Here is a 20,672-nt window from a genome sequence, read left to right as displayed (position 1 = left end):
CTAAAAATGAGATTGATTTCTGATCTTCTTAGACTGTCTTTTATTTCTAAATTAGCGTTTTATAATTTATCTTTGACGCAGTGAAATACCCTTATGTTGTATATTGTGCAAAAAATAAATAAATGGGTAGTTTCCTAGGTCAATGATAAAATTTATGAAATTCTGATCACTAAATAAAGACAGACCTCAAACTTTTTAACTTACCTATTTATTATTTTTTTTATTTTTTCGATAAACACGTAAATAATAAATCCGATATTTTCATCACGTTTTCTATGACTGTAATTCCTTTGTAATTTCGTGGTTTGTCGTTTAGTAAAAAGTAACTGATTTGACTAGTAGCCGACTTACTAACCGGACCCCTCACTAACAAAGGTCAATGACCCTAAAAGTCAACGAAGGCGATCTAGTAACATCTAGCCTCTTAAATTGGTCCAAAAGATCTGTGAATATTAGATATTTTACGAAACAGTTCGTGATCCAATTTACTAAATTTAATTTCTGTTACAAATGGGTCTGTTGTGCGAAATACAATGTGACGTGACCAAAACTTTATTATGGATATTTTGTCGATTTTGTCTTGTATTTTTTACTCTATTAACACTACGTATAGACCGGCAACTCTCCGCTCCCCACCAGCGGCTGCACAACCTGTATAGCCGGGGAAAAGAAGCTGCAAGAAAAACCTCGGCACAGGAACCTAGATGTTCTTTAAAAAATAAAAATACTGTTATACAATTTAGTGATTTGGCTGCCTAATATGGGCCTAATACTGTCAGACAGACAGCTAATCCCATGCATTCATCATCATCATCACCAGCCCATTAACGTCCCCACTGCTGGGGCCCGGGCCTTCTCTATGGATGGATAGGGAGATCGGGCCTTAAACCATCACGCGGGCCCAGTGCGGATTGATGGTCATTAACGACTGCTAATGCAGCCGGGACCAACGGCTTAACGTGCCTTCCGAAGCACGGAGGAGCTCAAGATGAAGCTTTTTTTTGTGGTCACCCATCCTATGACCGGCCTTTGCGAAACTTGCTTAACTTCAACTGGCTGGCTGCCTAATATGGGCCTAATACTGTCAGACAGACAGCTAGTCATATGCATTCAGAAGAGCCACGCTCATGTCGGTGTAACATTCTGCATGTTACTTTTTTAGGGAAAAATAGGGCAGTCGTTTCCTTCTTGCCTTCCGCCCATATCATTCATATCTTCTAGATAATCACTAATCTTATAATAACCCTTTTTACTAAGTTTCTGTTCAATTACTGTCTTAAAACTGTTCAAAGGTAAATTCTGTATGACAATGGGAATCTTATTGTGAAAACGTATACAAATCTGACCGGATTCAGAAAAACCCATAGGGTGATACTTTCATAGCTGAGGTTACGCTTTGAAACGTTGTAATCGGGCGGTCGGAACGCTTGAACTGGCGGTTAAACGCTCAAATTGTATGGGACATACCTAGTAGTCTACCATTTATGGTCAGTCACATCAGTAACCAACGCGTCTCAATGTTTGGATCATGTAATTTAATATAATTTCCTAAGTAATACAGTTCATTCAAATATTTGTTTTCTTTTTTACCTTTGATGGGTTTGTTCTTAGCCCCAGACTTGCCCGAATGCATTGACGAGGCCTAAGACGGAGCCGCGCACCAAATAGCGATGGAACCCGGCCGTACGTTTGGAAGTCTGAAGATAAAAGGGGGATGGTGGAATGAGCTCGTGTAGATCGTGGGTACACTCCCTGAGGTGCAGTCTGTAGAATACCGACATACTGGCGACATTTCGTCGATGTGCTAAGGAGTGTAGCTTAGCTTTGTGGAGTTTTATTGATTATTACCAGCAATCCTTACACAAATGTTAAATTAAAAATTTGAAATTTTATTTCTTCTTTTTGTTTCTGGGCATGGTATTTAAGTTACAAACAGCTGTTACATTTTATTGAGTAAATAATAACATCAATTTTACAAATATTCTACATACTTTCAATTGTATAAATCCCGTTATTTGTAGTTTAAATATTCTTTTACGCTGTAAAAACGTCTATCTGCAAGTGTCAGTTTAACTGTTACGCGAAACTTATTGAGTTTACAGTCTTTGAAAGTATCCGGTAATTTATGAAATATTTTTATACACATGGTTATTAGAGGCAAGCGTTGATTTTGACAATGGCTTAACAATTATCTAATAGCAATATTGCTTTTTAGAAGTTTTTTCCAATGTGGTCTTTGTAATCATTTACCATGTCGATCATGCATGTCGTATAAATCAACTAAGACATTACGATTTCTCCAATGTATGTATAAGTAAGGAATCCTTTTTAAAAAATTGGTGCTATGCAGGCGTTATTTCATGCACCTGTTAGTTCTATTGTGATCGCCGCCTTGTGCAACAGTTCACCTCTAAGCCCTTTTTTATTATTTTTTTTGTAACGAAGGGGAAATCCTCATGGATGCCTCCCCACCCGGGGGAGCGACGAGGTTATGTCGGACTCTTACCGACTAAAACCCCTCCGATGGCCCTCTGCGGCGCATGCCAGGAAACTCCGGGATCTCTGACGAACGCACCGGTGCTTCCCTCGCGCTTGCTACCTCTAACCCCTGCCCTATCTGTATAATGTAGTATTTGTTTAGATTATTAGATGTTTTAATCCTTACATCATGTCCTTGTATTTCCTAATGTATGGTATGTCCAATACAATTTTCTTTGTGAATGATAAATCTTACAATGAATAAACATTTTTTTACATAAGAAAACTTTATTGAACCGGCACATAATAAAACAACGGATAATAGTGATGTAACGTTATCAATGATACTTATTACATTCTCATTCTTGTGAACCCTATTCGATGACTCCATTAAAGCTGTGTTCTCAGTTGAGCGTTATTTTAATAGAATAGAACAGAATAGAAATGTATCTATTATAAAAGGACGCCACACACAAAGACAAGATAATAACATCACTTAAATTTTTTCTTATTATTAGATTACAATGAATTATTATTATTAGAATTTTTATCCCAAAAATATTGAATTGGAAAAATGTGGTGTAAATTATATAAATGATAATTATTGGAAATGTTTCTGTAACAATATTTGCATGCTATTGTTGATAGCTGATAAGGAGAGACTTTTATGAGCATCCATCTATTAATGTACCCTTTTCAAAAGCAAATAAAGAGTATTTCTATTTCTATTTCTAATGATCATAAGGTGGTGGTCGACGTCCTGAGATTTATGAAGGATTGTCGCTCTATATTAGGTTGCTAGAGTAAGAAGAAACATTATTGATGGACAAGCAGGTATGCGAAATGCCTACTTCTTAAATCTAGCATTTTATGAATTTTCATAGTCAAAATTATATAATTATCGTAGACAAATTTTAAGCTAGCTGAGGTGTAGGTACTTAGTTCATCTTGCGATGGATGTACCTCTGACGAACCCAATTGGTATATAGTTGGTATGTTTTTTTTTTATCAAATAATATTATGGGTTAAAAAAAATGCTCGTCTGCACCAACTCTTGCACTGAAAATCTAAGATTTCACGGTGTCTCGTCGCTTAGGTAGGGGAAAAGAATAACGTGGATGGGACGTTATACTTTTTGTTAGAAACTTCATTTCTACAAATACTTACATTAATTACTTACAGAAACATATAAATGCAAATGTTACACTTTTATATTTTATTTTGGTACAAAATATATTTTATCCAGTGAAATTTGAGAAAGAGATTTTTTTTTGAAGTTAAACGTGAAATATCAAAAACCTATACAGTGTTAAAGCTTCAAACTGCATTTTAAACAAGAAACGTCACTTAAAAACACTGTATTCATTTAGGAGCCATCGCAGTCGGACGCGGCACATCCACGCTATTCTTTCTCGCCGCCGCTCGCCCGTACCGAAGAGAATTGTTTTCCAAACAATATAAATAATAGTAGTTAAACAAACCGCGCAGTTCGATTCGCGCAGCCGCGGCGACCACTACCTGTCTCGAAACTCGCTCAATTCTTGCGTTATGTCACTATGACGTACCCTCAAATAGTAGTGCTAATCCTCCTCTTTGTGTCCACTAACTCTAAAAGTATAGGTAATAGTGACAAAAATGTGACCAAACGTGAAACTTCCGAAGACCTTTTCCCGGATTGGGTGCCATTCAAGAACAAGAAAGGAGAGCAGCTCGGAGAATTTGTGCAGGTAGAACCCAAAAAGCCTAAGAAAAGATTAGCGTTGCCTGTCAATTTTATATTGAGGGCTGTAGCAGAGCCTGATGGTGATGATTACTATGACAAAGGCCAAGGGGAAAGTGATGGTGAAGACTATTTCGAGAAAAGAGAATGGTCTGACATAAACAGACCACCTCCTACAAGAGCCACTACTGTAGCACCAATTAATCACACAGAGATATCAGACATTGACGGAGTGGTCGGTATAATAGTCAAACATCACCCCTCATCAGAAATACTTAAGAAAACACCAATCAGCCAAGAGGATTCACGGTCTAGCGAAAGTAAAGAAGAAGAAGTGAAAAAAGCAGAAATCGCCAAGATTAAAGAAAAGAATAATGAACAAAATCTTGAAGAAAAGAAGGGCAAAAGGTACGATGATTACTCGGATTACGTAGATGAAGGGAATGTAGAGAAACCTAAACAAGAACCTACTGAAGAACAAAAGGAAGCTGAAGCTAGGAAAGCTAAAATACTTGATGCTGTGGATGAATTGAAAGAAAGACATGAGCAGGAGCAAAAAGCGATATCCGAAAAGATGAAAGAAGAGGCAATGCACAAAGAAGAACTTGAAAGAGATTTTAGCTCTTCAGTGGAGTCAGGCGATAAGTATAGTCGCAAAATAGAGAAGAGGCCTGATTACGAAGAATACGACGACAAAGAAAATACGAGTATAGAAGATAAATATAAAATGTATCCGTTGAGAAGACGCACGACAACCACGACGACCACGACAACGATTAGACCGACCACGAAACGCAGAAAGGACAAAAAGGGGAGAGATTCTAGCGAAAGCGGTAAATTGTCTGTATTTAGAAATCCAAGCGTTTACATGATCTACGATGAAGACATGTATGACTCTACAGCGAAAACAACACAAAAGCCTAAGCTTTCCTCAAAAACTACGATGTTTATTCCCGATACCCCGACCACCGATAGACGGTTCTCCTCTAGATACACGACACCCGCTAAAGAGGAAGCTGAAGACACAGAACGTATATCTTTAGTGCCTGATGACTCAGAACTGAAAGAAGGGGAACCGACACTGTTCTTTCCTAAAAAGAGGAAGAATAAGCGCAAGCGCAAAAACAAGTCAACCACATACAGTCCTCAGTTACTGGACACGCACGTAGCAGAGACGATACAAAAGAAATCTGTTCAGGATGAAACTACTACAACTCCTGTTAATGTGACCACAGTACAAATGACGGATACAACAGCGAGTGATTCGAAGGTGTCTCCAACAGGGACAGGGCCGTCTGCCCCTAGTGCCTCAGGTCCTTCCGCATCGGGAAGTGGAATAGGCACAACGGCTACATCATCAGAGGAATCTTCAGAATCTCAGGCACCTGCTTCTGTGTCCACCCCGTCGGGTCCGTCAGCGCCTTCGCGAACCGTTCCGCCAACAGGAGGCGGGTCAACTGAAGTTACCTCGTCTGAATCGGGGACCTCGGAAAAGTATCAACCCCTGTCTGCTGCGTCATTGACATCTGCTGTGGCGTCTGATGCGGAGCCGGCTCCCAGTGATCATAAGAAGGAGGAGCATAAGAATGAAGACTACGAACACGAGAAAGGTAAGATACAAATCTTAATCTTTCTTTTTTTTTTCTTTTTTCTTAATCTTTGTTAATTATTTTATTGATTAATTAACGCAGGTATTTAGGAAACAGCACAGAAACAAGAATTTGTAGAGTTGACATATGAAATGAGAATTTTAATGTGTGCTACATATTTTTGTAAGAATTTATTATAAGCCATAATTTAGTAGAGCCAAAATTATTCAAGTAATTACAATAAAATACAATGTCAATTTTTAATAAAAGTCGTCCACAGAATATAGCTCCATATCCAACAAAAGGTTTTTTAGACGGTGACCGAATGATACGTCACATATGTACCTCATTTTTTTATACTAGCGGGTAGTTGCTCATAACGTCGGACCGATAACGCGCGGGTTCTTAGTGGCGAGAGTGGTACGTCGCGAAACTGTCCGCAGCCGACCAGCGCTGCGCTGCGCACGCCCGCCGCCGTCATACCTATCGAACATAGATAGAAAAATACAGGGTGTTAGTGACATCGTAACGAAAACTTTGAGGGATGATTGAGACCATGATTCTGAGATGATATCAAGTGGAATTTTCATGAATTTTGCGACGGAAAATTCCACTTGATATGAACTCAGAATCATGGTCTGAATCATCCCCCTCAGTATTCGTTACGATGTCACTAACACCCTGTAAAATAATAAGTGCGACTTTTTGTCCTATTTTTCTATTCCGTCAGAGGTTGCTTTTTCATGCAAATTCCATAGTAATTTCGTGTTTTGACGTTTAGTCAAAAGTAACTAATTTGACTAGTTGGAAACTAGCGGGTAATCAACCTGAACTGCGTTAGACTAGTCTCCATCATAACTCAGTCTTTTGAAATTCAAAATTCCCCGAACGCTATTCCGTTATGTAGATTTGGTCCTAGAAGGCATTGAAATGTAAATAATTGTGAAAGTTCGTGTAAATTGATTAAATCCACCTTTAATTAAACGCATGCAGTTCGTATTTCATCGGATAACTCTAGGGTAAATGACATACTAGTCAAATGAAATATTTTTACCGATGTTGCTGTCATTTTCTTAGCCACTGAAAAGGAAAGGGACGGGTAATCGATAGGCTAAAGGATAATGAGTCAAAACGTCCCTCTCCGCCAACAAAGAGACATTTCCCATTCTTCTACGGAAAGACGTACTAATATAATTATGATCCCGACGACCCGATTACACTAGCCATAGAGGCGGCCAATCAGCTCGCGACATCAAACACAGATCAGATTTGCCGCAGATGGCATTAACTACTTGGCCGGACAAATGGGGAGCGCTGAAGGCTCTCACCCGGTACAACGTTTAAGACAACAGGCCTGAGGGTGCCCAGTTGGGCGCGAACCTCGGCTCAGGGCGTCGTCCGAGAGGAAAAATATTTGAAAGAATTAATCGACCCTAGTGGGTCGATAGCGATAAGCGCTGAATGAGGGAAATCGTCGACCACGCCGGCGGGGTCGGTATCGGGGTAAAGGTGTAGCTCATTTAGCTTAGTTTACAATAATAATTTCGATTACCGAATGGTGTAGCTACACTTACGCCATCTATTGTAGCCAAAACGTATATGGTGAAGGTCCCAACACCCTTAAGGAAGTGTTATTTTTCTATTACATTCTATCAAAATCCTGCATGCGTTACTTGACATTACTTAAGAGGTCACTCTACCCTCTTTTTGACCTTTCCTCTCAGAAATTGTATTCATATCGGGAGCAGATGGAATGAAAATATTGGAGACCTTAGGCTTGCTTTTTGGGTTCCGTAACTTGAAAGGGAAAACAGACGTACGAACGAACGTACTTTTTTTATACATCGTCGAATAATGTGCGTTCATTGAATCAATAATGCTGCTTGATACAGAGTCTCCTAATTGTTATGTTTCAACGACCGCCGTGATCCAGTGGTTGAGCGTTGGGCTCACGATCCGGAGGTCCCGGGTTCGATTCCCGGTGGGGACATATCACAAAAAATATTTTGTGGTCCCTAGCTTGGTCAGGACATTACTGGCTGATCTCCAGATTGCCCGAAAGTAAGATGATCTGTGCTTCGGAAGGCACGTTAAGCCCGTAGGTCCCGGTTACTTAGTTACTACGTAGTCGTTACATGAGCCATGTCAGGGGCCTTTGGCGATTCAATAGTAACCCTGACACCGAGGTTGATGAGGTTTGTACTCCACCTCACAACCCATACGATAGAAGATGAATTGTTATGTTAATAAGAATGTTTCTGGCAAGTCAAAGCAGGGGGTTGAAAAGGCCACTTTCAACCAAATCACCTAAAGAAACAAAAAGTATTACTATTAATATTTTTAAACAATGCGTACCTACTTTTACATAAGTTCAAATGTCAAATTGCAGTAATGCTTTTTAAATGAATTGATTTGATGTGTAACGTCAACACAAAATTACTTCGGTGACCCTTTTTGAGGTGCCTTATTGTAGATTCGACACAAGTGACATCAACTACTTGGCTGGACAAATGGGGAGCGCTGAGGGCTCTCATCCGGTACAAAATTTACGACAACAGGCCTGAAGGCTAACTGGATACAGTTGAGCTTGAGCCTTTATACTTTATACCATTATACTTGAAAGATTTAATCGACTCTAGTGGGCCGATAGCAATAAGGTATCAAAACAGAAATCATAAGTTTTGCGACGGAAAATTCCACTTAATATTCTCAGAATCGTCCCTCTAAGTATTCGTTACGATGTTCATCATCATCATCATCCAAATCGTGTCCGACGACGGCGACTCCTAAATGTCTATTCCAAGTCGATGATGATAGGCTCTAATGTGGCTAGCAAAACCGAACTTCGATTTGAAGGTTCGGCCACATGGCGCGCAGAATAACTGGCCAGCAGAATTAAACGTATAGTTGTAGTAGGAGGGCTTGTGTCGAGTCTTCCGTATTTGGAGTTTTATGTCAAGATCTTCTAAACGCTTCTTTCGCTTCGTTAAGATGTTACACACACACACACACGCACACACATTTTCATTTTCTTTTTATTTATTTTTTTACTAAGATCCTGTATTAGAACCTATTAGTATTTAGTACTTATAAAAATCGATCACGTCACAAACACGTGATAAAAAACCAAATCATTTATTTTCAGTGTAGGACTATACACCTTTGCGATAATATTTGTCTATGTACACTCTAATTCTATTAAAATAATTTGGTAAGTATATATTATAATCTATATTTTGGAATTGAATTTGAATATACTTATACACCATTAACACACGTTTATGAAATACGATGTTCGTGCGTCACCCAACAGGGTCCACATAATATCAGCGTCGTGGTTCACGCCGCGACTTGTGCTGAGTGAGGCCCTTTTGTCTCAGGACGTCCACCACCACCTTATGGTCATTTCGACAAACATCCGTCTTGCTTTTTTGTAATTGTTTTAGTGGAAATTAGATATGATGTTGTTGTCTTTTTTTGTGTGTGGCGTCCTTTTATAATAAACTTTTTCTATTCTATTCTATTCTATTCTATTAAAGAATACTTATTGCACGTCATATTTCTACTTTAATTTTAACCTACAATGCCTCATAATTAGAGAGGCACTGGTTAGATAGACGTCGAGTAATGGGAACTAGTAACTTATTCAAATAACGTAAAAACATACATTATTTTATTCTAAATTTAAATTCGATCATCTAAACTAGTTAATCTTTTATTGTCATAAATAAATAAGTGTTACAAAAAACACATGTCATTGCTTAAAAACTAGATATTAATTACATTTAAAATTAGTCAAATAGCCCGCCTCGGAGCATACCCGGCTCAAATGTATCCATCACGCTGGCCGCGTTGCCGCGTTGGATGGCCAGCGAGATGTGCTGAACCAGGCATGATCCGGAGCGGGGGTCGCCACCACGACCTCGCACGATCTCACACACGTCGCCCTAGTTCTTTAACCCTTTCACGGGCAGAGACCATGGGCCATTGATGGTTCATAATACATAGTATGACAACTTTGAACCGGAACATCATTAGACGTTCTGTCCTTGAAAGTGTTAACCCTTTCACGGACAGAGATCATGGGTCATTGATGGTTCATAATAGATAGTATGACACATTGGAATCGGAACGCCCGTAGACGTTCTGTCCTTGAAAGTGTTAACGAACTTTTTAGCTTCCTCCCACCATGGTCCACCCGTCTCCACCGCAAAAGGGACAAACGAATATTGCTGCTGCAAGTCAACGTACTTAATTCCCTTATCATCTAAACAGAAAAACGAAAAAAAAATCAATTATCAAAATCATTTTATAGAATTCAATACAAAACTAAGTAAGCAAGTACATTGCACAAACGAACAGACCAAATAATGCAAAATTACAACACAAACAAGTCAAGCAACCTGAAAAACCCAACTTTTTGATACGTTACTTAAAAAGTAATTTATCTTTACAATAAGTACTTTAGTTAAGCTCAAAGCATTTCAAAAGATCACTTGATAAAGTTAGACAGTGCAATGCTTTTTCTTGACCTGTCTCGGTACATACTTGACATTTGCTAAAGACAACGTGCGCTACTTGAGACTTGATTTCATAAAAAGAAACTTACTTACGTTTACGTTTGTTTGTTCGTTTTGCGCACATCGCGAGGACATCGCGAGGAAACCCACATTCTCGAGAAATGCATTTTTGGAGGTATGTCACCTAACTTGATACTATAAATAATATCACTCGGCATATAAAAAATATTTTGTAAACAATTAGGCTGCCAATTACACCGTGGTGCACTGTCAATTCCTAAGTGTTCCTATTTTCTTCTCTTGCGTTGAGAGGACAACCTCTTGGCTAGCCTTCAATGTAAAAACAATTTTAATGAAACGGCCTATGTGAGCGTCAGACTCACGACCCGGAGGTCTCGGGTTCTAATCCCGGTGGGGACATATCACAAAAATCACTTTGTGATCCCTATAACCAAACATGGTTAGGATATTACAGGCTGATCTACCTGATCGTCTCAAAGTATGATGATCCGTGCTTCGGAAGGCACGTTAAGCCGTTGGTCCCGGTTCCTACTTACTAATCAAATGAAAAAAAAATATTTAAGCAAGCCAGCCTTTGGCGGTTCAATAGTAACCCTGACACCAGCGTTGATGAGGTTGGTAATCCACCACAATCCACGCGATAGAAGTGTAAAAAATGTGTAAAAGCAATAAATAAAAAAAGCATTCTTTTTTATTGTAAGATCAAGCGACGCTCCATCACGCTCCGTTTAGAACGCGCTGAAGATAATTGGCCTTGACGGTAGTTTTACTTTCTTTTTTTCACCAGCTGATTACCGGAGAGTTTCAATTCTGTACACTTTTTTACTTAAGTACTTATTTATGTTAAACTAGCGACCCGACCCGGCTTCGCTCGGGTGCAATGCTGAGGAAAAACAGTAATTATTTACGACATCACAAAAAACCTCAAAATTCTCCACTATTTACTTATTACTAAGCGGCTATCAAAAAAAAAATCAAATCAAAAATTAAATACTATCAAAAAAATCAATTAAATTAAATAATTAATGATGATGATATTAATTATATACAGGATGTTGAGTGACATCGTAACGAATACTGAGGAATTCAGACCATGATTCTGAGTTGATATCTAGTGGAATCAAAGTTTTCCTTACGTTATCACTAACATCATGTATTAATTCACATTTTATATTCTAATATATCGCGTTGGTCTAACAGAAAGCTCGGTGATGTGCGTACTTAGTTCATCTTTTGTCCGGGCAAGTAGTTAATGCAATCTGCGGCAAATCTACAATAAGTCACGTCAAAAAAAAACAGTTCATCTTGCGATGGATGTGCCTCTGACTACCCCGATTGAGATATAGTTCTGAGGTTATACTATTTCCAAAAACAGAAATTGATATTACGTGGCTTCTTACTTGCATGGAGCTTAAACATAGCTGGCGTAGATGCCTCGTTGTCAATTACTTTCGGACAATATCCCAGGAAAAGGAACTGAAACGAGCGCTGATTGGCGCCATAGCATGGCTCCATCACAGCACAAGCTGAGCGAGTTCCTTTTGCCTGTATTCGTAATATACATAATTACCTAGTTCATATAGCAAAATGGAGGAGCTCGGTGGCGCAGCGGTAAACGCGCTCGGTCTGCGATTGTTGAAGTTAGGCAACTTTCGCAAAGGCTGGTCATAGGATGGGTGACCACAAAAAAAAGTTTTCATCTCGAGCTCCTCCGTGCTTCGGAAGGCACGTTGAGCCGTTGGTACCGGCTGCATTAGCAGTCGTTAAAAACCATCAATCCGCACTGGGCCCGCGTGATGGTTTGAGGCCCGTTCTCCCTATCAATCCATAGTGAAGGCCCGTGCCCCAGCAGTGGGGACGTTAATGGGCTGATGATGATATAGAAAAATGCAAATTGTTGCTGGCAATAAATTTATTTTATTCGTATTCTTAGATGTAAATATTATACACCTCTGCCTTCCCTTTCAAGTATGCATTCAATATTACGTACTATTACAGCCTCTGTGTATACCAACTTTATTTGAAATGACGGGCGCTTTTCTAAAACAATTCAATGTGGTTTGGTGTAGTGTTGCCTGTCGACAAGTTTATACCGATATCGATAATGCATTCTTCTTCTATCGTGTGGGTTGTGAGGTGGAATACCAACCTCATCAACCTGGTATCCGGATTATTGAGCCGCCAAAGGCCTCTGACATGACTCATATAACGACTACTTACATATATCAGTAAGTAGTAACCGGGACCAACGGCTTGACGTGCCATCGAAGCCGGATCTTTTTACTTTTTGGACAATCAGGTGATCAGCCTGTAATGTTCTAACCAAACTAGGGATCACAAAAGTGATTTTTGTGATATGTCCTCATCGGGATTCGAACCTGGGACCTCCGGATCGTGAGCCCAACGCTCAACCACTGGACCACGGAGGCCGTCTCACTCATTTTGATCCATCCATCTCAGGCCATTACCTCTACTTCTACTTCTTTATCAGATGATTCAAACAGCGTTTCTGTGGCAGCTTTTAAAATGGCTGTAAAAGCCAATGCGAGAGCGACAGTAGCGGCCGCACGACTGGCATTGTAGTTGGGGGTTATTAGATGGTATAGGTGGTAAATCGGCCCTCTCACTTCTGTGTCGCCTCTCGCGCTTGTCGGATAGAATCTGGAACCAGGTTTTATCGTGTGCTTGTGTGTTTGTGGGTGCATTTTGATCAATACTATCGATATCATTGTTTCTAACTATTGCATAGTCCTTGCAACAATATTGAACTATCGATAGACTGACTCTGACGGGAATTGAACCTGCAGCTCTTCAAGTCCCGAAGTCAGAATTTTGTCGATTTAATTTTCTCTTTGTGAGTTTAGAACCTGACAGAGGGCAGCAGTAACTGTCAGTACTATTTAAAGGCGCAGGAGGCCCTAGTATGGCTTTGAAATAGACTCTTCTCGCCATTCCACTCGTATGAGACACAGTACTGCGGGGCGGAAGGCAAGAGGGAAACAACTGCCATATTATTCCCTAAAAAGTAGCATGGAGAATGCTACACCGACAAGGGCGTGGCTCTTAAATTAGTGACGATAAGTTTAAAACGTAGAAATAATATAGATACTATAGATGGTCTAACTATCGATAGTTCGGTAACACTAGTCTGGTCACAGTCCACTAGGCAGCAGGTTGCAATAAATCGACCGTCTGTGATTGTGTTTCGTCTTCTCAAAGAAATTGATTTTATTGACACACTTGTGAACCTCAACCAGAAGAAGAAGGACTTACATTGACCAAATTGGAGATGTCCTTAGAAAAAGTTTAGTACGATTTACTCTGAACCGGTGCGCGTGTATGAAGCGATTGATGAATGTGGAGAAAGCAAGAGAAGTGTGTCAGGATCGACGCAAATTGAATTCTATAGTCTCTGCTTACCCCGGTGGGAAATAGGCGTGAGCTTATGTATGTATGGTGTGAAACTCTCCGCTGATATCGAAGTAAAGAACAAACTTAATATGAATGTAATTATTATTTTATATTCATTGTCCCGGTCTCAGGGGGGACAAAGCCTCTACCCTCCTCTGGGGCAATTCTTGTTCGACGCCTCCTTGTCGTGTGCGCGCTACTTACTTCAATAGGCCGGAGTGAGGTGGTGGCTGAGTTCGGACAGGGACTTGATGGTTGCAGAGGCGGATAGCCATCGGTACCGCAATGCAGGATGGAAGGGGCAACTGTCAGTACTATTCAGAGGGGAGGACAGGAGTCCTAGTATGGCTTTGAAATAGACTACTCTGGCCATCCTAATCGCGTCAGACAGAGTATGGCGGGGTGGAAGGCAAGAGGGAAACGACTGTCCTATTTTCCCCTAAAAAAGTAGCATAGAGAATGCTACAGCGACAAGAGCGAGGAATTAGCGATGGATGATATTCATTTCTGTATAAATTGACATTGTTAGATACTTATATAACTTTTTATTATATTGTCAGGATGTTGTAAGGAAAGTCAAGAGGTCGCAGACAATCTATCTCCGTAGAGATTGAGATTTAAAATTGTAGTGGCCACCCGTGACCCAAACTATCGCCCAGGGCCATGACCCCCCCCTGAATCCCCCAATGCCAAGGCACCTGCTTTATTTATCCTACAAAATACATACATACATACACAGCCTATATACGTCCCACTGCTGGGCACAGGCCTCCCCTCAATCAACTGGAGAGGGTATGGAGCATACTCCACCACGCTGCTCCACTGCGGGTTGGTGGAGGTGTTTTTTACGGCTAATAGCCGGGACCAACGGCTTAACGTGCCCTCCGAAGCACGGAATCATCTTACTTTTTCGGACAATCAGGTGATTCAAACCTGAAAATTCCTTACCAAACAAAGGACAGTCTCACAAAGTGATTTCGACAATGTCCCCATCGCGAATCGAACCCGGACCTCCAGATCGTGATCCGATGGCCTACAAAATAAAATAACCTAAAACAGACAACTCGACCATACTTCCGAAATCAAATGGCGAGTCACCTGAAATGACAACAGGAACCAACTAAACCACGGAAACCACAAACCTAATTGAAATCCATTCCATCTATCACATCCAATCACATCTTACATAATTCGTCAATTTCGCATACTTAAGAGATTTGAAAATAAATTAACTGCGGTACAACAACTTTCATTATTCTCATTCAATAATAGAAAATCGACCGCAACTGTTCAAATCAATCGAACTTCACCTATTATAGTTGTACGGTCATGGGTACTAATATGTATATACTTTGCAACCATGTCGCACTAACTTTTTTGACCATTTAAACTGTAAGCCTCATTAAATGTCAAATATGATAGTGCGACAGGGTTCTAAAGTGGGTACATGATATTGCTCATGACTGTACCACTTTATCGACACTATCTCTGTTAGACAACAGAACAATTGTGTCCTTTCTAACATGTTGGACAAATGTTATGGCCCATGGGCCGCATTGTCCGCTTACCTAACCTGAAGATTTGACAGGTCCGATATGACAGGCCTGTCTGACCTTCCAACCCGCGAAGGGAAACCTGTATTGGGAGGTTCGGTCATATACCTCCAAAAATGCATTTCTCGGGAATGTGGGTTTCCTGTCGATGTTTTCTTTCCCCGCTGAGCAAGCACGATTCGAAAAACGATTTCAGACAGAAAGTCATAGGTTTAGGCCTATGCTGGAATCGAACCTGCGACCTCAAAATGAGAGACAAGCGTTCCACCAACTGGGCTACACGTCTTTTAGTGGCAACCCATATCACAATTTATTTTTTACTTAGGCAACTCCGTGGTCTAGTGGTTAGAGCGTTAAAACACGATCTGGAGGACCGGTTTCAATACGGGCATTGTCGAAATCACTTTGTGAAACTGTTCTTTGTTTGTCTAGGACAGTCATTGCAGGCTGAAAGACCTGATTGAGCTAAAATAAAAAAAAAACTATTACAAGATAAGATGATTCCTTGTTTGGAAAGGCACGTTCAGCCGGTGGTTGACGCCAACGCCTCCACCAACCCGCAGTGGAGCATGGTGGAGTCTGCTCCAAATCCATTCCGGTTGTTTGTGGGGACGCCTGTGCCTAGCAGAGGGACGTCGCTTTATCTTCATAAAATATCATATAGATTTAAGGCACTAAACAAATAGCCTATATTTTATACTTATTACTTATATCATTCTTATTCTTATTCTTCTTATATAGCTTAAGATTACGTAATGCGGTTTAGGTTCAGACTATGACCCAACAAATGTATACAAGTTATAATTAACAGTTAATTAAATTATGTAAGAAACGCAACAAAAAAGAAAGAAAAAAATAAAAAAAACATTACTTACTTAGCTCTAAATTAACATAGCAACAATTACGGTTTACGTTATGGTGTATAGGCTATTTATTTCTTGTCTAAGTATATTATATTTTTAGGCAAGTACTTTATTCCACTTTCTCCGGCAATTTTACTCGACCCTGAATCGACCATAGGGTTGACCCTATGGTCAAAAGATCCGGGTCTATCCACCTGATCCGTTCCACTATCGATTCGTTGCGTAATGTTGCCATAGATTACACAATTAATATTCACGCTCTGTCTTATAAATCGTGTTTACATTAAGTCGAAAGTGTAAAAATGGAAAGGCATGGTAAAAGTGTTGTGACTTGTTATTTAGTATAACTCAGACACTGCTAGGGAGTGGAATTCTTTGTCGTCTTCTGTATTTCCGAATGCATATAACCCGGGTGCTTTCAAGACCAGAGTGAACAGGCACCTTCTGGGCGAGCTCGCTCCATCTTAGGGCTCGTCAATGCCTTCGACAAGTCTGAGCCCAAGAGCAAACCCATCAAAGATAAAAAAGATACTCCGTTGGTTCTGGTTACTACTTACCGATGTAAGTAAGTAGTCGTTACATGAGCCATGTCGGGGCATATATCTCTATCCTGCTGTCATTCTCATCATACGATAAAATGAGTACAAAGTACCCACATTTATTGAGTTTTTTAAACAAACGTGATAGGTGGTGAATTCACACGAGTCCGTTACTGTAACTACACGAGTCCGTTGCTATAACTACATGAGTATTTAACCCATGGCCGAAATCGGTCGGAGAGATCATCATCATCATCATCATCAGTAACCCTGACACCAGGGTTTTGAGGTTGGTACTCCACCTCACAACCCACACGATAGAAGTGTAGAATAAGACTCAGACACTAATTTTGAAAGGCAAAAAGATTTTGATGTTCTTTCAAGACGGTCAATCAGTTCGCGACAACAAACACTACAGGGGAGTTAAAAATGTCACATCGATGCAAACAAATGTCAAATAGCAATGTTGCTTCTTTAGATAAATTTCATCGATGTGACCTCTGCCTATCCCTTCGGGGAAAGGTCAGTGATGTGCCGTTCCTGAGAATGTTCCCACTTTGGAAATGTTCCCGGCAGTAAGTAGGTGCAAAACTTATCTAAAAAGAGATTTATTGCCTTTAGACGGATAAGACTAAAAAGCAGTCAGTGTCCTTATTAAAGAGTCTTTACAACGGGAAAAATTCCCATTTTGGGAATATTCCCGGGAACGGCACATCACTGGGTGTGATGCTATGTTGTTGTAAATTAGTAAAAAGCGCGCTTTTATTTTCCAGAATTCTAAAAGTAACCACAGTTCATTTACCCCAAAACTTTATGAAAAAAGTTCGTCTTTTCACTGACAGCGGTAATTGGTAGCCCATGCCATGATATATTATTATATTAGAGGTGCTCTTTTTTTACTTAGAAAATGCAATTTAGGAATTCACGTTTGTTTATAAAACTCCACAGCCACAGCCTCAATAGCCTCCGTGGTCTAGTGGTTAGAGCGTTAGGCTCACGATCTGGAGGTCCGGGTTCGATTCCCGATGGGGACATTGTCGAAATCACTTTGTGAGACTGCCCATTGTTTGGTAAGGACTTTTCAGGCTTGAATCACCTGATTGTCCGAAAAAGTAGAATGATTCCGTGCTTCGGAGGGCACGTTAAGCTGTTGGTCCCGGCTATTAGCCGTAAAAACACCTCCACCAACCCGCATTGGAGCAGCGTGGTGGAGTATGCTCCATACCCCCTCCGGTTGATTGAGGGGAGGCCTGTGCCCAGCAGAGGGACGTATATAGGCTGTTTACGTTTATAAAACTCAATAAATGTGGATACTTTGTACTCATTTTATCGTATGATTAGAATCGCCTTTTCGTCTCTTTCGCACGAACGGTGATCAGCTTAATACGAAAGACACGTGAGATATTATGTGACTAATAGCCGTAACTGCACGAGTCCGTGGCTGTAACTACACGAGTCCGTTGCTGTAACTACACGAGTCCGTTGCTATAACTACATGAGTACTTAACCCAATTGGGAATTTAGTTGTAATCCTTTTACTACTTCTTACCTTATCTAGCCTATTCGATCCCACTGCTGGGCAAAGGCATCTCGTTGATATTTCCACTTTGTTTTTCTTACTTTTATACTTATAGACTATAGCTATTCCCTCGAGTTTTCCCTCGAGAGTTATTTCTTACCGCGATATAAGTCTCTCCCTGGATTTCGATCTGTCTGCCAATTTTCATTTAGATATCGGTCCAGCGGTATAGGCGTAAAAATATAACAGACAGATGTAATTGTGTGGGTTGTAAGGTCAATAACCAGCCTCATCACCCTGTTGTCAGTGTTACATTTCAGCCGCCAAAGACCCCTGACATTGGTTATGTAACGACTACATAAATTAAGTAAGTAAACAAATAAATAGTAGCCGGGACCGATTGTTTGAGTGCCCTCCGAAGCCCAGATCATCTTTACTTTCGGACAATCGGGTGATCAGCCTGTAATGTCCTAACTAAACTGGTGATGACAAAGTGATCTTTGTGTAATATTCCCATCGGAATCGAACCCGGGACCTCGAGATCGAGAGACTAACGCTTTTACCATCTAGACCACGGAGGCCGCCAATTTATCGCATCATAGTGAGGTCGTAGTTTCCAATACAGTAAGAGCCTAAATCTATTAAATTGTTTCCGAATTCTTGTTTCGATTTTAAATCATTTAAATCACGTGCTCAGTGATAAAGAAACACATTGTGAGGAAACCCACATTCACGATAAAAAAGGTACTTGACCTGACCTGTAGGTAATTGGGCTAGTTTTCCCTACAGGTTGGAAGGTCAAATACGCATCTGTACAAAAACTGGATCCATCTATTAGGTAAGCGGATCATCTTTCTTTTGGACAATCAGGTGATCTGCATGTAATGTCCTAACCAAACTAGGCATCACAAAGTGATTTGTCCTCACTGGAATTCGAACCCGGGACCTCGAGATCGTGAGCACAATGCTCAACTACTGGACCACGAACGCCGTTTCACGTTCCAGTATGAAGCGATATATAATGTCTAAATGCAGAATGCTGATATCTTTCAAGAAAATAGGCAGTCTGCATAATATTATGTAGAAGTCGGCGCCACTGTGCAATTGGTCTGAAGGCTTCAGTGAGTGACGTTAATATAATCTAGCGCAGTGCAATACGCTCCGTCTTAGGACGCCTTTCCACCAGAGATGTGCTATGCAGCTATGCTGCGAAGATGTATAAGCTGCGCTACGAAACTATGTGACCCTTTCCACCACCAAAACGCCAAATACGGAAGACTCGACACAAGCCCTCCTACAACTATACGTTTAATTCTGCTGGCCAGTTATTCTGTGCGCCATGTGGCCGAACCTTCAAATCGAAGTTCGATTTTGCTAGCCACATTAGAGCCTATCATAACATCGACCTGGGATAGACATTTAGGAGTCGCCGTCGCCGGACACGGCTTGAATGATGATGATGATGATGATGTAGCTGAGCGAGGAAGATGCGCTGCGAAGATGCGCCTCCGCAAAGTAGCTGTGCTACGAGATATGCGGGCATACTGTAGGTACTCTGCTCGGAACATGGCTAAAGTACGCATTCATAGCACGCATCCATAGCACACATCTATAGCACGCATCCTTCCATATAAAAACATATCTTGAATCCGTTTCTACCGGTGCTATGCTATGTGCACCAATGTATATGATTGGTGGATATCAAACACATCCGTAGCATCGTAGCATAGCACATCTCTGGAAAGGCACCCTATCTCTGTCCATTTTTAAAACACTAGCTTTTGCCCGCGGCTTAGCTCGCGTTAAATTCAGGGTAACACGGTTTCCCTTTCCTTTTCCATCAATGTACCCAAATTTTGTTTCCTACCTTGAAAACTGCGAAAAGTCACACATAAAATTTCGCTCCCTCTTTAAAGGGGTGGGGGGCAGATTTCCAGAAAAAAAAACATGCACAATTTTTTATTAGTGGAAAGCTAGTAAACGAAATAAACGCTTGGGCGGGCGGTATCTCCTCTTATCAATTCAAGTATCAGCATTTACTGTTGCATGGAAAATGGGCGTATATCGGTTTACACATATTTATCGCCCACATTTTTATCGCTTCTCATTTTACATTATGATATTTAACTCTCATGTCGGTGTAGCATTCTCCATGCTACTTTTTTAAGGAAAAATAGGGCAGTGGTTTCCCTTTTGCCTTCCGCTCCGCAGTACTCTGTCTGACGCGAGTGGGATGGCGCACAGAGTAGTCTATTACAAAGCCGTACTAAAACTCCCGTCTTGTGAATAGTACTGACAATTACTGCTGCCCTCTGTCAGGTTCCAGGTTACAGTTCCTGTGACTCGCCCCTTCCGTCCTGCATTGCCGATGGCTCCCATCATCACCCATGGCAAGGATTCTAAACACTCATACACTCATACTCATAGTATATGCTTTTTAGAATTCAGTACCTGTATAC

At 40.6% G+C, this 20,672-nt stretch overlaps 3 protein-coding genes across 11 annotated transcripts in view; 1 reads left to right on the top strand and 2 right to left on the bottom strand.

The window, feature by feature from the left end:
* LOC126375567 (helicostatins) overlaps nt 1–20,672 on the bottom strand; it is a 346,624-nt gene that overhangs the window by 145,196 nt on the left and 180,756 nt on the right. The gene's annotated exons all lie outside the window — the stretch shown is intronic.
* The window catches only part of LOC126375444 (calpain-D), a 219,965-nt gene that overhangs the window by 102,709 nt on the left and 96,584 nt on the right, over nt 1–20,672 (bottom strand). The gene's annotated exons all lie outside the window — the stretch shown is intronic.
* The window catches only part of LOC126375457 (transcription initiation factor TFIID subunit 1-like), a 50,799-nt gene continuing 34,119 nt past the window's right edge, over nt 3,993–20,672 (top strand). For all 3 annotated transcript variants that reach the window (XM_050022386.1, XM_050022385.1, XM_050022383.1), the window contains exon 1: nt 3,993–5,808. In XM_050022386.1, the coding sequence (XP_049878343.1) occupies nt 4,035–5,808 (1,774 nt within the window). In that variant the 5' untranslated portion in view covers nt 3,993–4,034. The remainder of the gene's footprint in view (nt 5,809–20,672) is intronic.

Source organism: Pectinophora gossypiella, chromosome 19 (assembly GCF_024362695.1).
Source record: "Pectinophora gossypiella chromosome 19, ilPecGoss1.1, whole genome shotgun sequence".
In the NCBI taxonomy this organism is placed as follows: Eukaryota; Metazoa; Arthropoda; class Insecta; order Lepidoptera; family Gelechiidae; genus Pectinophora; species Pectinophora gossypiella.
The sequence above is the reverse complement of the archived record's forward strand: the minus strand, read 5'-3'. Positions and strand labels throughout refer to the sequence as shown.